Raw genomic sequence first — 17,716 nt, forward strand, 5'->3', positions numbered from 1 at the left:
CTTCAATATTCTGAACCAAGAGAGAGAAGTAGCCGACGATAGCATGACAGCGGCGAATTTTCGATACAGTTTTATTTTTCGGCTGTCACAAAAAATGCCACTGTACAAGATACAGATCCGATCTACAATTCATTTCACTGGACGCTTTTTAGACCTGAATTTCGTCAGAGAAATTTAAACTTAAAGAACGGATATATTGAATAACTGCATTTATAACAGCATATTTCCATAGGTGGGCAGGACCACGGTACTAGGCTACAGTAGGCTACCGAATTATTGTACCCCGATACTTTTTCAGCATCGACACCGGTACCGTGGTACTTTTGAAAAAAAGTACCGAATTATTCTTTGCAAGAAATTTCAGTCGGTCCCGGTATTCAGTACTTTTCACGTCATAATTTCAAAATTTTAACGAGTATATTTTGAAAAGTATAAGCTTATGTTAATTAATCATTAATACTAGTTTTAGCATCTGTTGATCTATTTTAATCTAGAAATGTCAAGTAGGCTATAATTACAAGCGATTAACGTCACATTGTCTTGACCTGGAGAAACCTTTACCGGGAGCATAATAGCGGTAAACATTGCATTTGCAGCAGCAGCTTTTACACAAGAAGTACCGAGTACTGACTAAGTGCCGAAGTACTTTTTTAAAATAGTACCCAATACCGGAACCGTCGGTGCATTTTTTGCCAAGTACTGGTACCGTTGCCAAGGGTACTTTCAAAGTGCCGACTGTTCAGCTACGCACATTTCTGTTCAAATTTCAAGAATATTTTATTTACATACCAAGTGGTTGCAATGACAGCCACAAAAGCTGGTCTAATAAACCTTTTATTTAATATAAGCTGACATGTTTCGGGCAACATTTGTTTTTATCTAAGCCTGAATGAACCGAAGTGGTAGATTAGCGGATATAAATATGGCATAATGTTACATGACAAGAAAAAGAGTTTGGAAATAAATATAGGAATATGGGTTATCAGAGTCTGAACCTCCTTGTTTAACTTCTATATCTCACAAATGGCTCGCATCGCAACCACTTGTTATGTAAAATGTAGTTCAACTCTGCTAAAGTAATTTTATATTTAACTGTTCATATTTGTTTCTTGAGTAAAACGCAAAGAGTTTATATTTACTAATAAACTTTATTAAAGTAGGCTATAACAGACCCAACATCTTACGGGTAATCTGACCTTGTCGAGTATAAAAAAAATTCACAAACGCTATCTACGACTAATCAGACAATCTACGAGCTACCTGGTAAGTTATAGTGACGCAGTGCATAACAGCTAGCAGCAATAGACAATGGTATGAATGGTTGATAAGACTAAGTCGAGAACTCGGTAGAAAAATAACAGCAATAGAATTAGGAACAGTGGATAAATGAAAATATTAAAACTAATAGAAGCAATGTCAAGGTGCTGTCCTCTTTACCCAACACTTTTGATTTTTAACCGTCTGCTCTTTGAGGTTTCATAAATTTACAGCTATCAGTGTTTCACTTTCCATACAAAAAGTTCAGGCCCAGAAGAACTCAACAGCAGTCTTCCGTCCGGGGAAAACCCGACTTTCTCGACGACCCCGCTGTGCCCAGAATAGTCTTGGAAAGTCCCGTGATTGGCGTCTACCAGCTCTAATAACCTGGTACCGGTACCGGAAGCGAGAAGTGTACCGTCTGTGGATACCGCCATGCACTGGGCCCAGTTCGGTAAAGGAATGGACTTGACAACCTGCACCGGGGAAAAATGAAGTAATCTTTCTGCTATCAACTACTCGCATTCGATGATGAGTCAATCAGTAACAGTTAGAGTTCGTGAATACCAATTAAGTACTGAAGCACTGAACTCGATTAACCTTTGAAATAAACTATTGGAAGGCAAAAACAAATGATTTGCGTAATATTATCAAGCAAAGCGATACGAGCTTGTTTACCTTTCTGTTAGTTAGACTGTAATGCTGTAAGCTTTTAGTCATTCCGTAACCGCAGTAGATCAACATATCTGGGTTCGTCGGGTGAAAATAACAGACGCTAGGTGGCAGGTGAGAGATAGATTTCTGTAGCAATCACAAGGTACAAGAAACAGAATTCTTTAAAATATTATTTTCCAATTCCATCCATTCTGTTACAGTTTATAATCATAAACCAAATACAAATAAATTTAATTTCGTAACTGCGCGTCAGTGACGTCACAATTACGTACCCTGTGGTTCTTCGGTAGTTGGCTGCCGTCGGGAGCAAAGCAGGGGGCGGGAAAGGTGAGCCAGTCAATCATGTTACATACGTCATGCTTCCATTCCGTGTCCCACACACTGACCCGTCTATCGCCACCACACAGAAGACATAATCGCGCACACCCGTCGTTGGAGGCGCTAGTGTGCATAGTAAGCGCAGCGGGGTGATCCTATTGATATGGACATGTAGTTATTGTGCTGTCCGTGTGCCTTGTCATATGTCTCGGAGTGTTAAAGAAGCTGTTATTTCACTCTCAAAGAAGGTAATAACTGGGGTTAAAATGTGGAAGTTTATGCGACTCTACAGTAGTTACTATGATACTTATTACTTACTATTAGTAGTTACTACAACAGCTATTAAAGTGCTACAGAGGCTGTTATCCAACTCTTAAAGAACTAATGTAATAATTGAGATTAAAATAGTGCAAGTCTATGTAGTAATACAATAGCAACTTACGTTTCTTAAGGAGCAAGCGATGTTATTTATGGGCGCCCCCCTGTGGTCTTTCAAAACTCTCATTGTGACTCCAGTTGCCATTGACGTGGCGGCGACAGTGCCATCTTTGGCGCCAGACAGCAGGGTTTCATTTGACGCCGCGAATTCCAACGCCGTGACGCTTGCTGTGTGTGGTTGGAATTTGAGCTTCAGGACAAGCTACAAAAGATAGACGGTTGTCGTTATCACAGCGGTTCCCACTCCTTTCTCGCGGACCCCAACTTTAAAGTTATCACAAGTGTAACACGCGGACCCCAGGTTCGGAACCACTGTGTTATCAAAATACTTGTCTACTTGGTATACTCAGAATACACCATGAATTACGTAGGAGTATCAAACTCTATTCTAAATAGTTACAAAATGCCATGAAGTAAAGTCAAGAAAAACAAAACGTCGGCTGTTATAATTCCTATACCTTGTCGACGTCAAACACGCGAACCGTTCCATCCTTGTAACCGGCTGACAACATTTTTGGCTGAGTCATACTGGTAGAAAGTGCTGACTTACACGGATGACTGAAGGTGACCGAAGTACACGCATGGTCAATCACCTGTGACGGAAACAAAAATCGTCACTTTTGATAAAGTCTTCGAAAAACAAGCATGTTAATTGTTGGAGTATATATGACGGGATGTGATCTCAGCAAAGGTGCTGTCAATCCAGCGTACTTAGGACACCAATGCAAAACATTACCACTACTATTTAAACCATTATATAAACACCATCAAACCACCATATAAACACCATCAAACCACCATATAAACCATCATATAAACACCATCAAACCATCATCTAAAGTTATAAAAACCATGAAACCATCATATAAACACCATCAAACGACCATATAAACACCATCAAACCACCATTTCAAAACATTCACCGTGTGCTAAAACCATGATAATACCTGGAACTGCACGGCAAGCTCGAGGGAGTGGAGATGCCACAAGCGAACAGTTCCTTCCTCACTGGAGGTCGCAAAATAATTCCCCTCATCGAAGGCGATGCCGGTTATCTTAGAAAGCAATTGATGTTAAGCTTGGTGTAAGAATGGTTGGCAAAAGCGGTTGAAAAGCCAGACAAGCTACAACGTTTATTAGTTGGTAAGAAAACGAAAGCTTCTATGACGTCACCTTTAATAGGATTATATTGATTGTGTAAATAAAATTAGTTTGGTTAGAACATAACGCCAAAAACTACGACAAGGTTTCACTAACGCACTATATAAACTAATCAATTGTAATACTGCGTAAGGAGTTAAAAAATTCGATATTGCAAAAGCATTCAATAAACTAATTTCATCTTGACACAAATGAACAGCACAAGTTTTTATACAAATATTACCTTGTCTTTGTGGCCGGTGACCATTTTAACTGTAGAGTGCTCAGACCAGTCAAGGTACCACAAGGTACCAGCAGTGGTGCCTACAATGCCCACATCTAAGCTGTCGTCAAACGCACCAGAGATAACCTGGAAACATCAATAGTTGAGATTAAGTGGTGACTGAACCTATCTTTAGGCTCATAACTTAACAGTAGCGCATGCTAACGAAGTTGTATTTCAAAAGATTTTAGTGGAAATGCCTACACTACATGCTTGCATCATACTTAATGTCTCATTTTCATTAACAAGAACTAATCATACATTATCTACAACCATTGTTCTTTAATGTAATTTTGGGGACAGTTGCTGAAAATGTTACTTCTGTAACTACAGCAGAAAATTAGCAGTTGGTCATTTAAAAGTGGCGATTTCCTAAAACTTCTTCGCGGTCACCGAAGTCAAATCTTAAAATAACCGTGATTACAAGTATCCATAAAAGTAAATTTTCCGCTGACCTCTGCGTTGACATTTAGTTCATCATCCATCAGCAAATTTTCTCCCGTCTCCGAGGCATATCTCACTTCCCCCACTCCCGCTAACCCCCACATCTTAGCTCCCCTCGATGCTCCCGCCACAAGAAGTCGATTTCCTCTCGATTTCATGTAACAGATCTCGGCGGAGTCTGCCCTCCAGTGGAGGAAACACGAATTGGTTGAGGTGTCCCACGCCGATACGAATCCAGTGTTTGAGGCTATAGAGAAACGTTTTGAAAAAATTGCCTTGACTTTAAATAATCACTTCTGGTTCACGCGTAGTTACAAGCGTGACATGCAGTGGTTGTATATTATGTGTTTATGTAAATTTGCACAGTATTCATACTGTATTGTAATTCATTTCATGCTTTGTGAAAGGCACCTCTTATAACTTGAGTTTTACATTACACGATGCTTACCAACATACAGGATGTGATCCTCCCCGAAGCAAGCCGATGTAAAGTGGACTAATCTTTCGTTTGTCTCATCCGTTTTAATGGCGTCTGGGATATCAGCTTCATGAACATTTAAAGTGGTCTAAAAAAAACGTCGTTTGAAAATACCAGCAACTCCTGATGACGATCACCTGAGCCTTATCATAATAATTCAACACCGGCCGATTGGTTATTGAGAAATAATTTTAACTGACTTTAAAAGTAATTAAAATGAATATTTCCGAAAAAGTGACCATGTACATCGAAACACAAACCTCTGTGCCGTGTTCATCTAACATCCAGAAACTGACTGAAGCATCTGCACCAACTGAAACAAACTCATTCGGGGTCGCTGGATCCCACACAACCTGCACACGTCATAAAGGGCATCATTTCACGATAGAGAAGCAATCCACGTTATTGAAACATTGCTTTGGATTTTTTTTTTTTTTTAGGCTGAATCAAACTGGTTGAAACACAGTGGATATTTCTCCAACAATCTGACCTTATGAACTGGTGAGTTGGTGTGAGTTGATGCCAGGATGACCGGTGACGATAACCCATTGAAGGAGCTCCATATCACGAGAGCATTTTCACGATAATCACCCATTGATATTAAAAACCTGCAAAGATTATGAGAAGATTATTAATGTCAAGTTTAGTGAAAAAGTCATGTCATTTGACAAAAACATGACAACAACAAATGCAAGTTTGTGAAATGTCATGTTGTGAAGTGTCATGTTGTGAAGTGTCATGTTGTGAAATGTCATGTTGTGAAGTGTCATGTTGTGAAGTGTCATGTTGTGAAATGTCATGTTGTGAAATGTCATGTTGTGAAATGTCATGTTGTGAAATGTCATGTTGTGAAATGTCATGTTGTGAAATGTCATGTTGTGAAATGTCATGTTGTGAAATGTCATGTTGTGAAGTGTCATGTTGTGAAATGTCATGTTGTGGAAGCGAAGCACGAACTCCGACCTCAGTGCTAACCTGTCATCACGTGAATAAGCAAGGGCAACGATGTCATATTCATGATGCTTAAGCGTTGCCCGACATGACAGGGTGCTGGTGTCCCATAGACATATCCTACTCCGCATCAAACCATTGCTTCCCGATGCGGATGCCAGGATCTAAGGAAACATTTGATGCGGGGGAAGTTAAAGAGCTTGTTTTGTTGACCAACATAACTCGAAGAATGAAACTATTTTTGTAACTGGGAACCGTAATTGGCAAAAAGGGAAATTTTAATCCATTTGTGAACAGAATGCACTCACAACTGGTGATAATTGCCTGGTTTTTTTGTATTTGACAATCCCCAGCATATGCCAATGGCTCCCAACATTATCCCACTTGCGGATCCCTAACTGCAATAATTCCTTCCTCACAGACTTCAACTTGGAATCGTTACTCGATAGGTTATTTATGGGGAACTAAAGTATAACTCGCGGACCTCTGCATAAACTTCACAGACTCCCAGGGTTCTGTGGACCCAGGGTGGGAACCACTGGGTTATGCAACGACATCTTTCAAATATCATCAAAAGAAACGAGATTGTACGATTATATACCTGGCCGTCATGCTGCATCGCAAGGCTGGAAACCTCCTCTGTGTGCCCGAGCAAATTAAACTTTTCCTTGCTTGTCAGTTTCTCGAGAACAACCACACAACCGCAAGAATAAGCAAGCACCCCGGTATCAGGGCTCCATGCGAGATTTCCGCGACCATTTCCATTGTAACTGTGAGTGAGACGGGAAAGCTTATTGCGACAACCACAATAAAATGCAAGCAGACACATGCAAGGCTATTTGGCGATGATATATCACTCTCAGATGTCATTTAGCTGATGTTGAACAAAATAATAGTTAAGATTTCTAGTTAAATGAATACACAACCACTGGATGGATTACAAGATATGGAAAGTTAACGGACCAGTAGTTCAAGACTATTGCAGTAAACAAGGTCTGGCATAACTCAAATTTTCGACAAAATAAGAACCCATCTAACAGAGTAATAACAAAAACTTCACCCACCCAACGACTGCTTTTAACTCAAGACCCTCCTGGCCAGCAGGGGCAGCGTAGGTTCGTTGCGGTGCCTGACTAACGGTGAGTCGAGGTGAGAAATGTGAGAGAACGTTCGGACATTCCGCAAAATTCGCAACCTCCACTGTTGAAGGAAGAGGTCTCGGCGATTCTTTCATCGGACTTTTTTGTGATTTTGCCATCCAGGCCACCTTTACAGGGACGCTGTCATAACTCTCATCCACTTCGTTTTCGTCCTTCTCCGGAACAAATCGAAGATCATTGACCTTGTTTGTCAAGTTTGTCATGTTTTTCTTGCTTGACTGCAACATACAAGAAATTTCTGACATTATGCATCACTATACTTCAACTAAAGCCCTCATTGAATGCTGTGTAACTTAGGTACTTTGTTTACTGAACAGCTACTTATTTGTAATCGTTAACTTATCTGTCGTTAACTAATTAATGCACAAATAAGTAAATGATTAAACGCAGAGATTCTCATCATCAACCCACTGATCCTTCTCTCTTCTTGTTCTGAGCCAGTTGGTTCATCATGTTTGCATCCACTGTGAACTCTGAGATGTTACTCGCATCTAGGTCAGAAGTCCGAAGTGTCTCGGGAGGAATCCATGCGGAGGACTGATCCACATCCGGATGTGAGGGAGCTGGAGGCTTAGAACGAGGAGTGATCCCTTCTTCATCATCAACAGCATCTGAGAAGAAGATTCAAAGACATCGTTAAACTTGAATGAAAATTTGAAAACGATCTTCACGATCCCTGGATAAACGGCAGCAACTACTCGAAGCAAGGCTGCTTCCTAGTTATCCACAGTCGATGTTGACCTAATGAAACTGCTTGTGCTTTTCAACTCAATCAGGTTTGTGCCATCAATACCCTATATTGTGTGCCAACGTTATAATTGCCGGCAAAAATTCTGCCAAGATCAAGTTTGTTTGAAATTTTACACGAGCGCAAGTTTTGCTTCTACAGGGCAATTATTCTCGTTCGATGAATTTAATTTTCGATTTACGAGATTGGATGAAAACAAAGTGATCATCTCACCTTGATCTTTCTCCGCTTCTTCGTGATCGGATTTATCTTCACAATTTGTCGAAGGTATCTGTCTTCCTTCACTCGCTCTTAAAGAAATCACATTGCGCTCATTGACAGCGCGAGAACGTGGGGTGTTGGTGACCCCTAAAAAGTCCCACATAAACACGGAGCCCTCCCCAACCGTGATGAGGGTCAGGTGATCCGGGGTGAAGAGGACGGTGTGGATCGGGGAGGAGTGTCCGATAAATGTCTAAAGAGTCAGAAAGTTTGATTAAATTAAAGTAAACTGGTTAAGATCGATTAATCGATGTTAGTTAAAGTTTGTTTACTAAAACTAATTAAATTAAGATTTATCTAAGAACAAGGAATGATGCAACAAAGATACGATTTAACAAGAAATACAAATCTGACAGACAACTGAGGCAGGTGCGAACACCAAGGCATAAACAAAGCCAAGATGGGATTAAAACATGTATTACGAGAATAACTTTAAAACTTTATTGATTTTAGTCAAATATCAGCGAATTTGATTTTGTTTCTGCGGTATCCGGCCTAAATCCTACTTTAACTAGATTTTCTGATGTTTGCCTGGCTAGACACAGACAATGTTGCCATGTGCAAAATGTTGTGCTAAATTTAGCAGTCGATCACAGCTGTTAAACTACCACCGTTAAAACCAACAAGTAAACTTTGCTAAACTTGATCGATGAAGTTAAAAAGTCGTCTTCACCTGACAACAGAGGTCTTTCGACATGTCGTAATCCCAGACTTTAATCAGCTTGTCACCAGCAGTCACTAGGTAGCTTCCATCACTGCTAGCACAGATGGCCGTTGCACAACTCCTTAAAATCAAGGTATTCGTTTAAAACTGTTGACTAAAAAACGCAATGAGTGGCAAAATCATACCACGCCGCTCACCTATGGATGTCTTCTGTGACAGATAACAATTGTCCCGATTTTACGTCGAGCTTAAGCAGACGGTTTGCCTTGGTCATTACAAGAAGATGCTTCTGGGCTGTCGGAGAAAATGAAACCTGAAGCGGTTGATCAACTTTCGGCCTGAAATATAAGATTCTAGTTAGTATTTTAATTGGAAGTTAATTAATAAGTTACTGTTTTAAAAATCCGTTAATATACAATATTGGTATTATACCGTGAATAGATCTACGATTATTTAGACGCGTGTGAATAGATTTTAATGTAATATCACTGTATATGATGTAATGAATCTTTACTTTTGCTCCAGAATGTCAGGTTCAAGTTTAAGCCCGGTTGAAACGTCCACCCGAAGCACTTCATCCAGCATAGACGCAGTTGACACGGTCACTGTGTACTCATTGGGTCCCACAAACGCAATTTTCTGCCCATCCGGGCTTGCTGCTATACTATTGGGGCCGTAAGCTTTTCCGGGTGCAGTAACTTTGGGTAAAGTTCGCAGAAGAGGTGCTCCCACGTGTTCAACGTCAGAAGTGTTGTACACTGCCATTGTACCTTGGGCGAAGGCAAAAATTCATGACACGTTTGAAAATTAAAAAATTGATGACAAAATGTTTAAAATAAAAGTAGAACAGCAGTTTAAAAAAGACAATTCCGACAAATTTCATTTGAAAAACTTAGAGCAACTGACAGACCTTTTTCATCAACACTAATCAGTCGTTCACCGGAAGGTGTGAAAATAACACTGGTAACCTTTGACCTTGCATTAGTGTGTTCTGATAGGACAGTCGTACTGCCGACGTGAAATACTCTTATGGCACCACTGGTGAAGCCACAAGCAAAGATCTAGAAATTTTGTGCAAAAAATACAAGAAATAGTGCTGCTGGTTACAGTTGCTCGGACACAAAATCCATCCCAAAATTGGTGCAATTTGAACTTTAAGTAGAGTTAACAATTTATGGATAATTCTAAGAGCAATATACATTGAGCACACTTGTGCCAAAACTACAGACATAGCTTAACCACAACCATTGAAAGAAGTTCATAATTTATAATTCAAAGAATTGGCCGTGGGGACCCGGCATGTAAATAGCCACCTCAAGCATAGGGTGACAGGTAATGGCTGAGGGTGTGTCATCAGGCGTGGAAAAGTCATAAAGTTGACGAAGGTTGTCGAAATCCCAGACACGAATGGAGTTGTCATGGGAACAAGTTGATATCGTTCGACGTAATCCATCCATGCAGCTGTCGGTTATGCTGAGCAAGCACAGATGAGTTTACTAGATTTATGGTATCATTCCCACTGATTATTCGCAAAATTATTTTTTGGTAAAATTGCGAAATCATCCAGCTTTTTTATTTTTTTGCAGCTAAATTCCAAGATCAAGTCATCTGTTTTAATTAATTAAAAAATTGACTAACCAATAATTAATTTTTGGCAAGATGTTTTTTTGGCAGCTAAATGTTTGAACTAATTGTTGTATTCGAAGCAACTTACACATCAGTATGCGAACGCATGATCGTCTTGTACTTCCTCGTTTTCACATCAAGGTAACCGAGAGTTGCTGAGCTGGTTGAGACTAATACCTTCTCGGCATCTGCCAATCAAATAAACACGAAAGAGTAAGATTTCAATGTTTAAAGTAAGCAGAGTTTATGAACGTTCCTTAGCACATCACTCGGCGCCTGCAGAACTTTTTTTAAGCTGATCATTTCAGTCTGGATATTTTTTTATTTTTACAGCAGCTCAAAAATCTGAAGGTGTGGCAACTGCTATATTTTAAAAATTCTATCTGAGCATCCTATTAGATTGAACTCATTGACAATCTTATTGAACAATATCTCAGAAAAAATTCAGTTTTATAAATAATGAATAGAGCTTTTATTAAACCACCTTCTGTGACATCGACATCAACCACGGGTCCGTCGTGTTCTGCTTCGAGGAAGACAGTTGATAGGTCAAGAGGCCACAACCTTAACACTCCATCGTCTGACCCGGTTATGAGATAATTCGTTGTGAAGCGTAACGCGTTTAACGATATTCCTAGAAAATAAGCAAATTGACAATGCTGATTGAAAAATGTATGGAAATGTTCTGGCTAAAGAAACAAAATTTTTATCAACTACGACAAAACAACACATAAAAGGCGACAATCTGGGAAAGCGCAAATAAAAATGCAGCTTCGCAAAAAGTGACAGTTTTTCTATTATCTTAACCATTATCCAGTATCGTTGGATGACCTTTCATTGTTTCATCTTTCTCAATTTCCTGACCAACAGATGGGAGCAGCTTATGAACTCCACGTACAACAACCTTCTGGAAATCAACCTCCACAAGAAAGCCTCCATTTGTTGAGGCAAACACAGACAACGAATCTTCGTCTCGCCCTTCTACGTGGTTGCTTGGCGACACTAGGTGGCAGTATATGTAATAATAAGCACTAATGCACTCATGAAACACAACTTGCAAAACATTAATACTTTTACATGAAAGTAAATTATAGTTTAAATGTTAACAATTAAATGTCATCTCATTAATAACAACTGAAGCTTATAAACTCATTAGAACATTTGTTTGTACGAACTTTACCGTCCATAAATATGGACTTTATTACAGAACTGATCAACCACTTGTAAATTTTTCTCACCAATTCCAAGCGGGGCGAAGGTCACGTCAGTTATCTCCTGGAAGCTGTGTTCAGTCGGCATGGCAACCGAGCAAGATCGAAGCTGATTGGATCGGACTCTCCAGAATCGAATGTTATCGCGACCGCACGAGACCATGCGCGTGTCATCAGTGGGGCATACCCTGATGCGATGGATCTAAAATTGTCAGACATCAAACACATGGAGAGGTAATAAAGTATTTCAGGTTGATAAGGGAATGGCTTGAGTAGAGAGCATACTTTTAAACATGGTGAGCAACGTTTTGTTTCAATCAAGAAACGTTTTCATTGCTGATGACAGTAAAGTATAGCTGCAGTTTATTTAGTCCTGGTGTTAAGTTGTTTAAAAAGAAATTCTTTTTGTGTTTATTCTACTTACAAATTCTAGTTAATTTTATTTGACTTTTACAAACAGAGTTCAATCAATTCAAGTGCTGAGTATTTCTATGTAAGAAGTATTTTTTGTCACCATAGACATCTACCTCAACATCGGAGTGTGCTTTTGCAATAACGTTCACTGAACCGTGACGAAGTGCGGCACTTGTATCCCAGACCATGAATAAAGTCTTGCCGTGACCATCTCTGAAAGATAGAAGAGGAAATAATTAGAAACATGGTCAAGTTAAAGTTTGTGTAAACTAAATGTTCTATTTGATCGAAATCACAATATTGTATTATTAATAGACACAAATCACAACTATATTGAACACAACACACAAACAATGCAATCATACAATGGTCTATTCTACAAATATTCAAATAAGCACAGTATAACTTTGAGTAAGCGATAGTGTAATAAATCATATATTTCAAAATGAAATGGCAAGCTATACCTCCCAACGCCAACAAGTACTGCTCCTGTTCGAGAAAAAGCAAGTGCATTCATGCACGTCGCATGTTGGCTTCGTATCATCGTTGCACATTTCTGCGTTTCAAATCTCCAGATGCGCACAATGCCACCAGCGCCACCTTGTGCTGAAGCAAGAATACTTGGGGATCCACCTATGAACGGAATAAGACATTTTGTCAGCCTTGATGACAAAATCCATTGCAAAATTTAATACATACCAGTGATTGCCAACCTGGGGTTCGTGAATTATTAAGAATCGGTTGGAAACCACTGTAATATACTAGTCAACAAATATACAACTAGTCCCGATTAATCCAACTATCCGACAACAAAAGCACATGTTATTCTCCTTACCGACGCAGTCATTCATGGCGATGGATCTCACATCTTCTGTGTGTCCAATGAAGAAGTGCTGCACACCACTAACCACTTCCATCGCCACGACGACAGCGTGCACAGCGTATACGACAATATCACTTCCTCCACTGGAAGCGCAAGGGTACCACTTCGAAATCGACCTGTGAATGAAAATAATTGTGACTTTTTGAAAAGCAATGTGTGAAGTGTTTTGTTTAGACAGCAGTTACGTGGTAAGCAAACAACAACAGATGCTAGCGCCATTATGTCTAACCTGTAGGATCTTATATCATTAGTCGAGTCCCCTCCAAACCCTAAAACTCTTCTCAGTTTCAAAATGGGGTCAGGCTTCAACGTGGCCATCGCTCGACGTAAACTCGACGCTTTTGTTATTTCATTTGAGCTTGATTTCTTTTGTTGTGATCGCGCTGATAGTACGAACGTAAGAAATGGTAAGTGGCATAAAACATTGTGTATCCAATTAACAAACGAAGACTAATGTCTACGGCAGTACAATGTGCAATTATGTCAACTACTTTGCTACAAACACTTTGACAACATGCACAACATCACAAACAACTTTTCAAAACCATAAAAACTTTTTTCAAAACAATACGACTTTCATAGTAACTATGAGCACAAACTTGGCAAAATACTTTTGATTATTTCAGTGACAAACTTTCCTGACAACCTACCACTTCTAATAGTGGTTCGTTTAGTTGTGAGTTGTGTTGATGCAACACTCTGCCTTCCCTTTGCTTTGCCTGAGAAATGTCTGTGGACAACAATGTCCTGCTCAGGTGACTTCTCTCCAACAAAGACGTGCACGTCTCCGGTTTTTGATTCAAGCAAAGTTGCACCGGGGTCTGAACAGCTGAAAGAGACGCAAAGATGAGAAATTGTTTTCCTTGTTTTAATTTAAGAGGTCGTTTCGGTTGCTCAGAACATCTTTTAAAAACGTGACTATTAAGACGTGTTATCAACAGTATTTCAACCAAGATTATAAGTTTTTGACAAAAGACAGCTTTACATTTTCAAGAATATGTAAACACGAAAAACAAGGAATAACCTACAAATAAATTAAAACTACAAGAAATAAATCACTGTAATTTATAAGATCTCTATCCGGCACCTTGCTGCAGTGGTTTCTAGCATCGATAATCCAACTGGAGGCAAATCCGTGACAATTTTACGTTTTGACAAATCCTTGCCGACATTCGTCGAGACGGCCATGTTTGTTGTGGAAGAAAAGATTCCTGCTTTTCGGCTCACGTCAACAGTTTTTGGCTGAAATACGACATCGACAACTAATTTAACGCGAACATCCCCTTAATATTTTAAATCTCAATCTACGTGAGAAGCTTCTTGTGCTTAGGATGTTATTTCCGTAGAAGAAAGATTATGTAGAGCAAAAGAGGTAATAATATAACAAAGACATTATAGCAAAATTAATATTATAAAATGATAAACCATACATATAATATATATATATACATAGAATTGGTTGATTTCACACAAAATACCATGCATGCAACGTGGCTTCTTGAAACAATTCTTATACCTGCTCTTTGCAGTTAAAGTGAAAAGGAGGGAAATAATAATAATATACGACTGAGTGCGTTATTAATCATTATTGCATCAGCATTAGCACAATAAGTCACCTTCTCTCTTCTTGGGCTTTTGATTACGCCCAGTCCACCTCTATGCTTATCTTTCGCCTGATTTTTCTGGCAAAATAATGGTTGATTGTTGGAAGCGTCGTCGCGCTGAATAGAGTCGAAGGGAAGATGTATGGGTTGTCGGGATGAGGTGGGATGCTCGAGAGGAAATCTCACGACATCATACAACTCATCCCATTCCTACACGCAAACAATTAACTTCACTGTGAAAAGACCTCATGTTTACGGATAAAACAATAAAAATAGCAAATTTAATAACCGGTTAAGACAATTCAAAAGCACAATTTTAAGGTGGTAGTTGATCAACTGAGTGACAGTTCATTTGAGTGACACATTGGTAAGTACTGTTCAAACTACAGTAATGGGTTAGGGTTAGGGTCACTCGAATGAATAATTTATGTCATAATTATGTCACCCAAATACTGTCACTCAAATGAACTGTTACTCAGATGATATACTCCCTTTTAAGGTATAGTATTATTTCAAATGCAGCCAATTGACCTTATTCTTTGGGAGAAAAAAGTTCATATCGCGAGGCATTGGGGCAAAGTTTTCATCGACACATTTTATCCCGAGCACGCGAGCCTGTCGCACAGACAGGCGGGGGTCGTACGAGAGGTCAGAGGTGAAGCAATTCTTAACAAGCAAGTTGGCACACAGCCTAATGTTCTTCAGGTGGGAATACTTCCTGAAAATTTAGAACTTGCATTATACTTAGAACTTGTACATTATCTGTAACTCACATTTTGAATATATCTAACACTAATTCTTTAACAGTAATGCGACAATTATTTCCTCTTCCTTCAAACCTTCTACCAATTCAAACCCAAACATTAAAACTAAACCTTATTGTCGAGTTAGAATTGTTGTGCTACCTGTTCAACATACTGGCATATTAAATAACATAATCTACCCTATATAAATAAGATATAATAACCAATTCGTTTACTAAAAAAATTCGTTACTGCAGTTGATCAAAAACACAACATTAACCTGTTAATGTACATGGACAGAATGTAATGCAGGTCCAAGACCAGCATAGTCCACTTCTGAGCCAATGGAGCTGGGCCCATGAAATCTTGCTTGGCTCCAAGAGAAGCAAAATGCTCAACACTGCCTGCAAGTGCAAGTATATGCAACGTGAGTTGACGACAGTTCATAAATTTATGTACTTTGAAGCGAACGCTTTTTAACTTAAAGCTGAAGAGACTAGTTCACAACTTCAGTTGTGCAAATGATTTATCCAAAGATAGGAAAGTTGACATTACTGCACAACAATTTTTCTGAGGCTTAAGGTAGATTTATAGTTTTCCAAAAGTTGAAGTGAATCAGATTTAGGTGATCGCACTGTGCAGTGAACAATACAATAATGACCAATACGGACCTTTCGCTGCGTGACATGCGAATGGAAACTGCAGCCAAGTTGAAGTGGACTTAAATTCCTTAAAAAGATTAGAGAAAGAAATCCTAACAACGAGACCATCCTCTGCAACTGTGTCAACATGGACAACAAAATATTTCGTGGGGATGGGCTGAAAAGAAATTGAAAGTTTCAAGAACAATTCAAGCTTTTTCCAAGCACATACTGTCAAGAAAAGTACTTTGAACAAGATGTACAGATATCTCCCGGTTAAACCCAACGACTGTGTTGTTGTTCGAGGAAATTGAATGTAATTTCCTGCTGGCACAGAACCTAGCACCAAAAAAGGTAAGTCTTCAAATTAAAGTGTTTTTGTCTTTTTAACACATTTTCAAATAGTATGTAATATCCAAGTCAGTTTCCGCAAAACCTTTTTGTACAGACCTTGAATTTTATAAACTGTACATTTCAATATCTTGTCAATAGTCGACGTGACGTCGCCCTCCTTGCTGGCTTTTTTCCAATCTTCTATTTTAAATTGCTTGAACACATTGACATATGGGTGCTGCCACACTGCAAAAAATTACCAACTCATATCGAGATAAAAGTATTAAGAGTGACAAATTCAAATTACAAAACTTCTGAAAGAAATGCAATGTTTCTTAGACATTGCAATTTAGCACGACAGACAATTTGAAACATGGTATTACCTACAAAATGAATAAAGCAAAAGAAGTCAATAATGACCTTCGACCACAAGAACCGGACTGACAACTTGATAATACAAATTTTAATCAATTTGTCATTAACAAACAAGAACATTTACAAAGAAATGAAAATAAAACTTACATAATCGTTCTGTTTTCTGAGCAGCATTCATTTTGATTTCTATTGTCCACGGTTAGGCTGGAGTAATCTTCCAAAGCGCTGACAGTCTGACACCCTCAGCTCATTTAAGATGTTAACAACTCAATCTGTTGGTGCCACTGCACTATCAAGCAAAACAACCTAATGTCTAATACATAGAGTTTTCTAAGAAACGTCGGACATAAAACTTTTAGACTACGCTTGAACTGTGACTGAGAAATATTTGCGTAGATATAAACAGTTAACGACGAAAAATAAACAATACAATTGCATAAAATCGTTCAAGAATAAGTTTACATCGGGAAAGACTTTATTTTTTGAGCTATGCCCACCACGATTACTTTCTGAGTTCCTAACTACCGCAATTTTCATATTTAATTGTTTGGTCACCCACGATCTTGCTGAAAACCGCCATACTCAGCAGACCGGTCTGCCAATAGGCTAACAAAACAAAATTTGCTGCTAGCCTAGTATGCAACAATCGCGACAAAAACTTTTGCCTACTAGGCTATAAAGCAAAACATGGCATAGAACTACTTGTGTATTGCTTTAGACACCTTAATACTTCATACTGCACAACAGGTACCTCTTCTTTTTAACCGTATTACCCGCCAGACCGAATTCGTTAACAATTATCAAAACAAACCGAAATGTCGTTGGTGCGTGACGTCAGAGCATAGAAATCAGCTTTGTTGGTCTTATCATAGATATTGCATTACAATGCTCTCTTGCACATTAGGGTTGTTTAGAGAAATTTGAAAATTCAATTCAATTAATTTAAATTCCTTCAAAATTTCCTTGGAGAACAGTTTATAAAAATGATTTGGTAGAGTCATTTAGCCGCGTCACTTTAGTTTCTTCTCTTGGTTTGAAGGTCCAAAGGGAAAAGGTATACCTGGCACTA

General features: G+C 38.9%; 1 protein-coding gene across 1 annotated transcript; it reads right to left on the reverse strand.

Moving 5' to 3' along the window:
• Positions 1-821: 821 nt before the first annotated feature.
• LOC143463008 (WD repeat-containing protein 90-like) lies at positions 822-16,982 on the reverse strand. The gene is made up of 38 exons (XM_076961357.1): positions 16,795-16,982; positions 16,390-16,518; positions 16,187-16,278; positions 15,970-16,117; positions 15,579-15,702; positions 15,087-15,273; positions 14,568-14,765; positions 14,039-14,193; positions 13,602-13,780; positions 13,181-13,334; positions 12,904-13,067; positions 12,533-12,701; positions 12,182-12,281; positions 11,682-11,856; positions 11,275-11,445; positions 10,928-11,077; positions 10,532-10,631; positions 10,131-10,290; positions 9,728-9,878; positions 9,332-9,587; positions 9,015-9,155; positions 8,827-8,938; positions 8,106-8,346; positions 7,556-7,755; positions 7,049-7,362; positions 6,586-6,754; positions 6,009-6,148; positions 5,524-5,641; positions 5,294-5,386; positions 5,004-5,121; positions 4,567-4,802; positions 4,073-4,198; positions 3,636-3,743; positions 3,147-3,281; positions 2,693-2,890; positions 2,205-2,405; positions 1,936-2,058; positions 822-1,733 (listed from the first exon to the last, which is right to left on the reverse strand). The coding sequence occupies exons 1-38, from the start codon at positions 16,823-16,825 to the stop codon at positions 1,494-1,496; spliced, it is 6,006 nt and encodes a 2,001-aa protein (XP_076817472.1). The 5' UTR covers positions 16,826-16,982; the 3' UTR covers positions 822-1,493.
• Positions 16,983-17,716: the final 734 nt, after the last annotated feature.

This window comes from Clavelina lepadiformis, chromosome 6, assembly GCF_947623445.1.
Source record: "Clavelina lepadiformis chromosome 6, kaClaLepa1.1, whole genome shotgun sequence".
In the NCBI taxonomy this organism is placed as follows: domain Eukaryota; kingdom Metazoa; phylum Chordata; class Ascidiacea; order Aplousobranchia; family Clavelinidae; genus Clavelina; species Clavelina lepadiformis.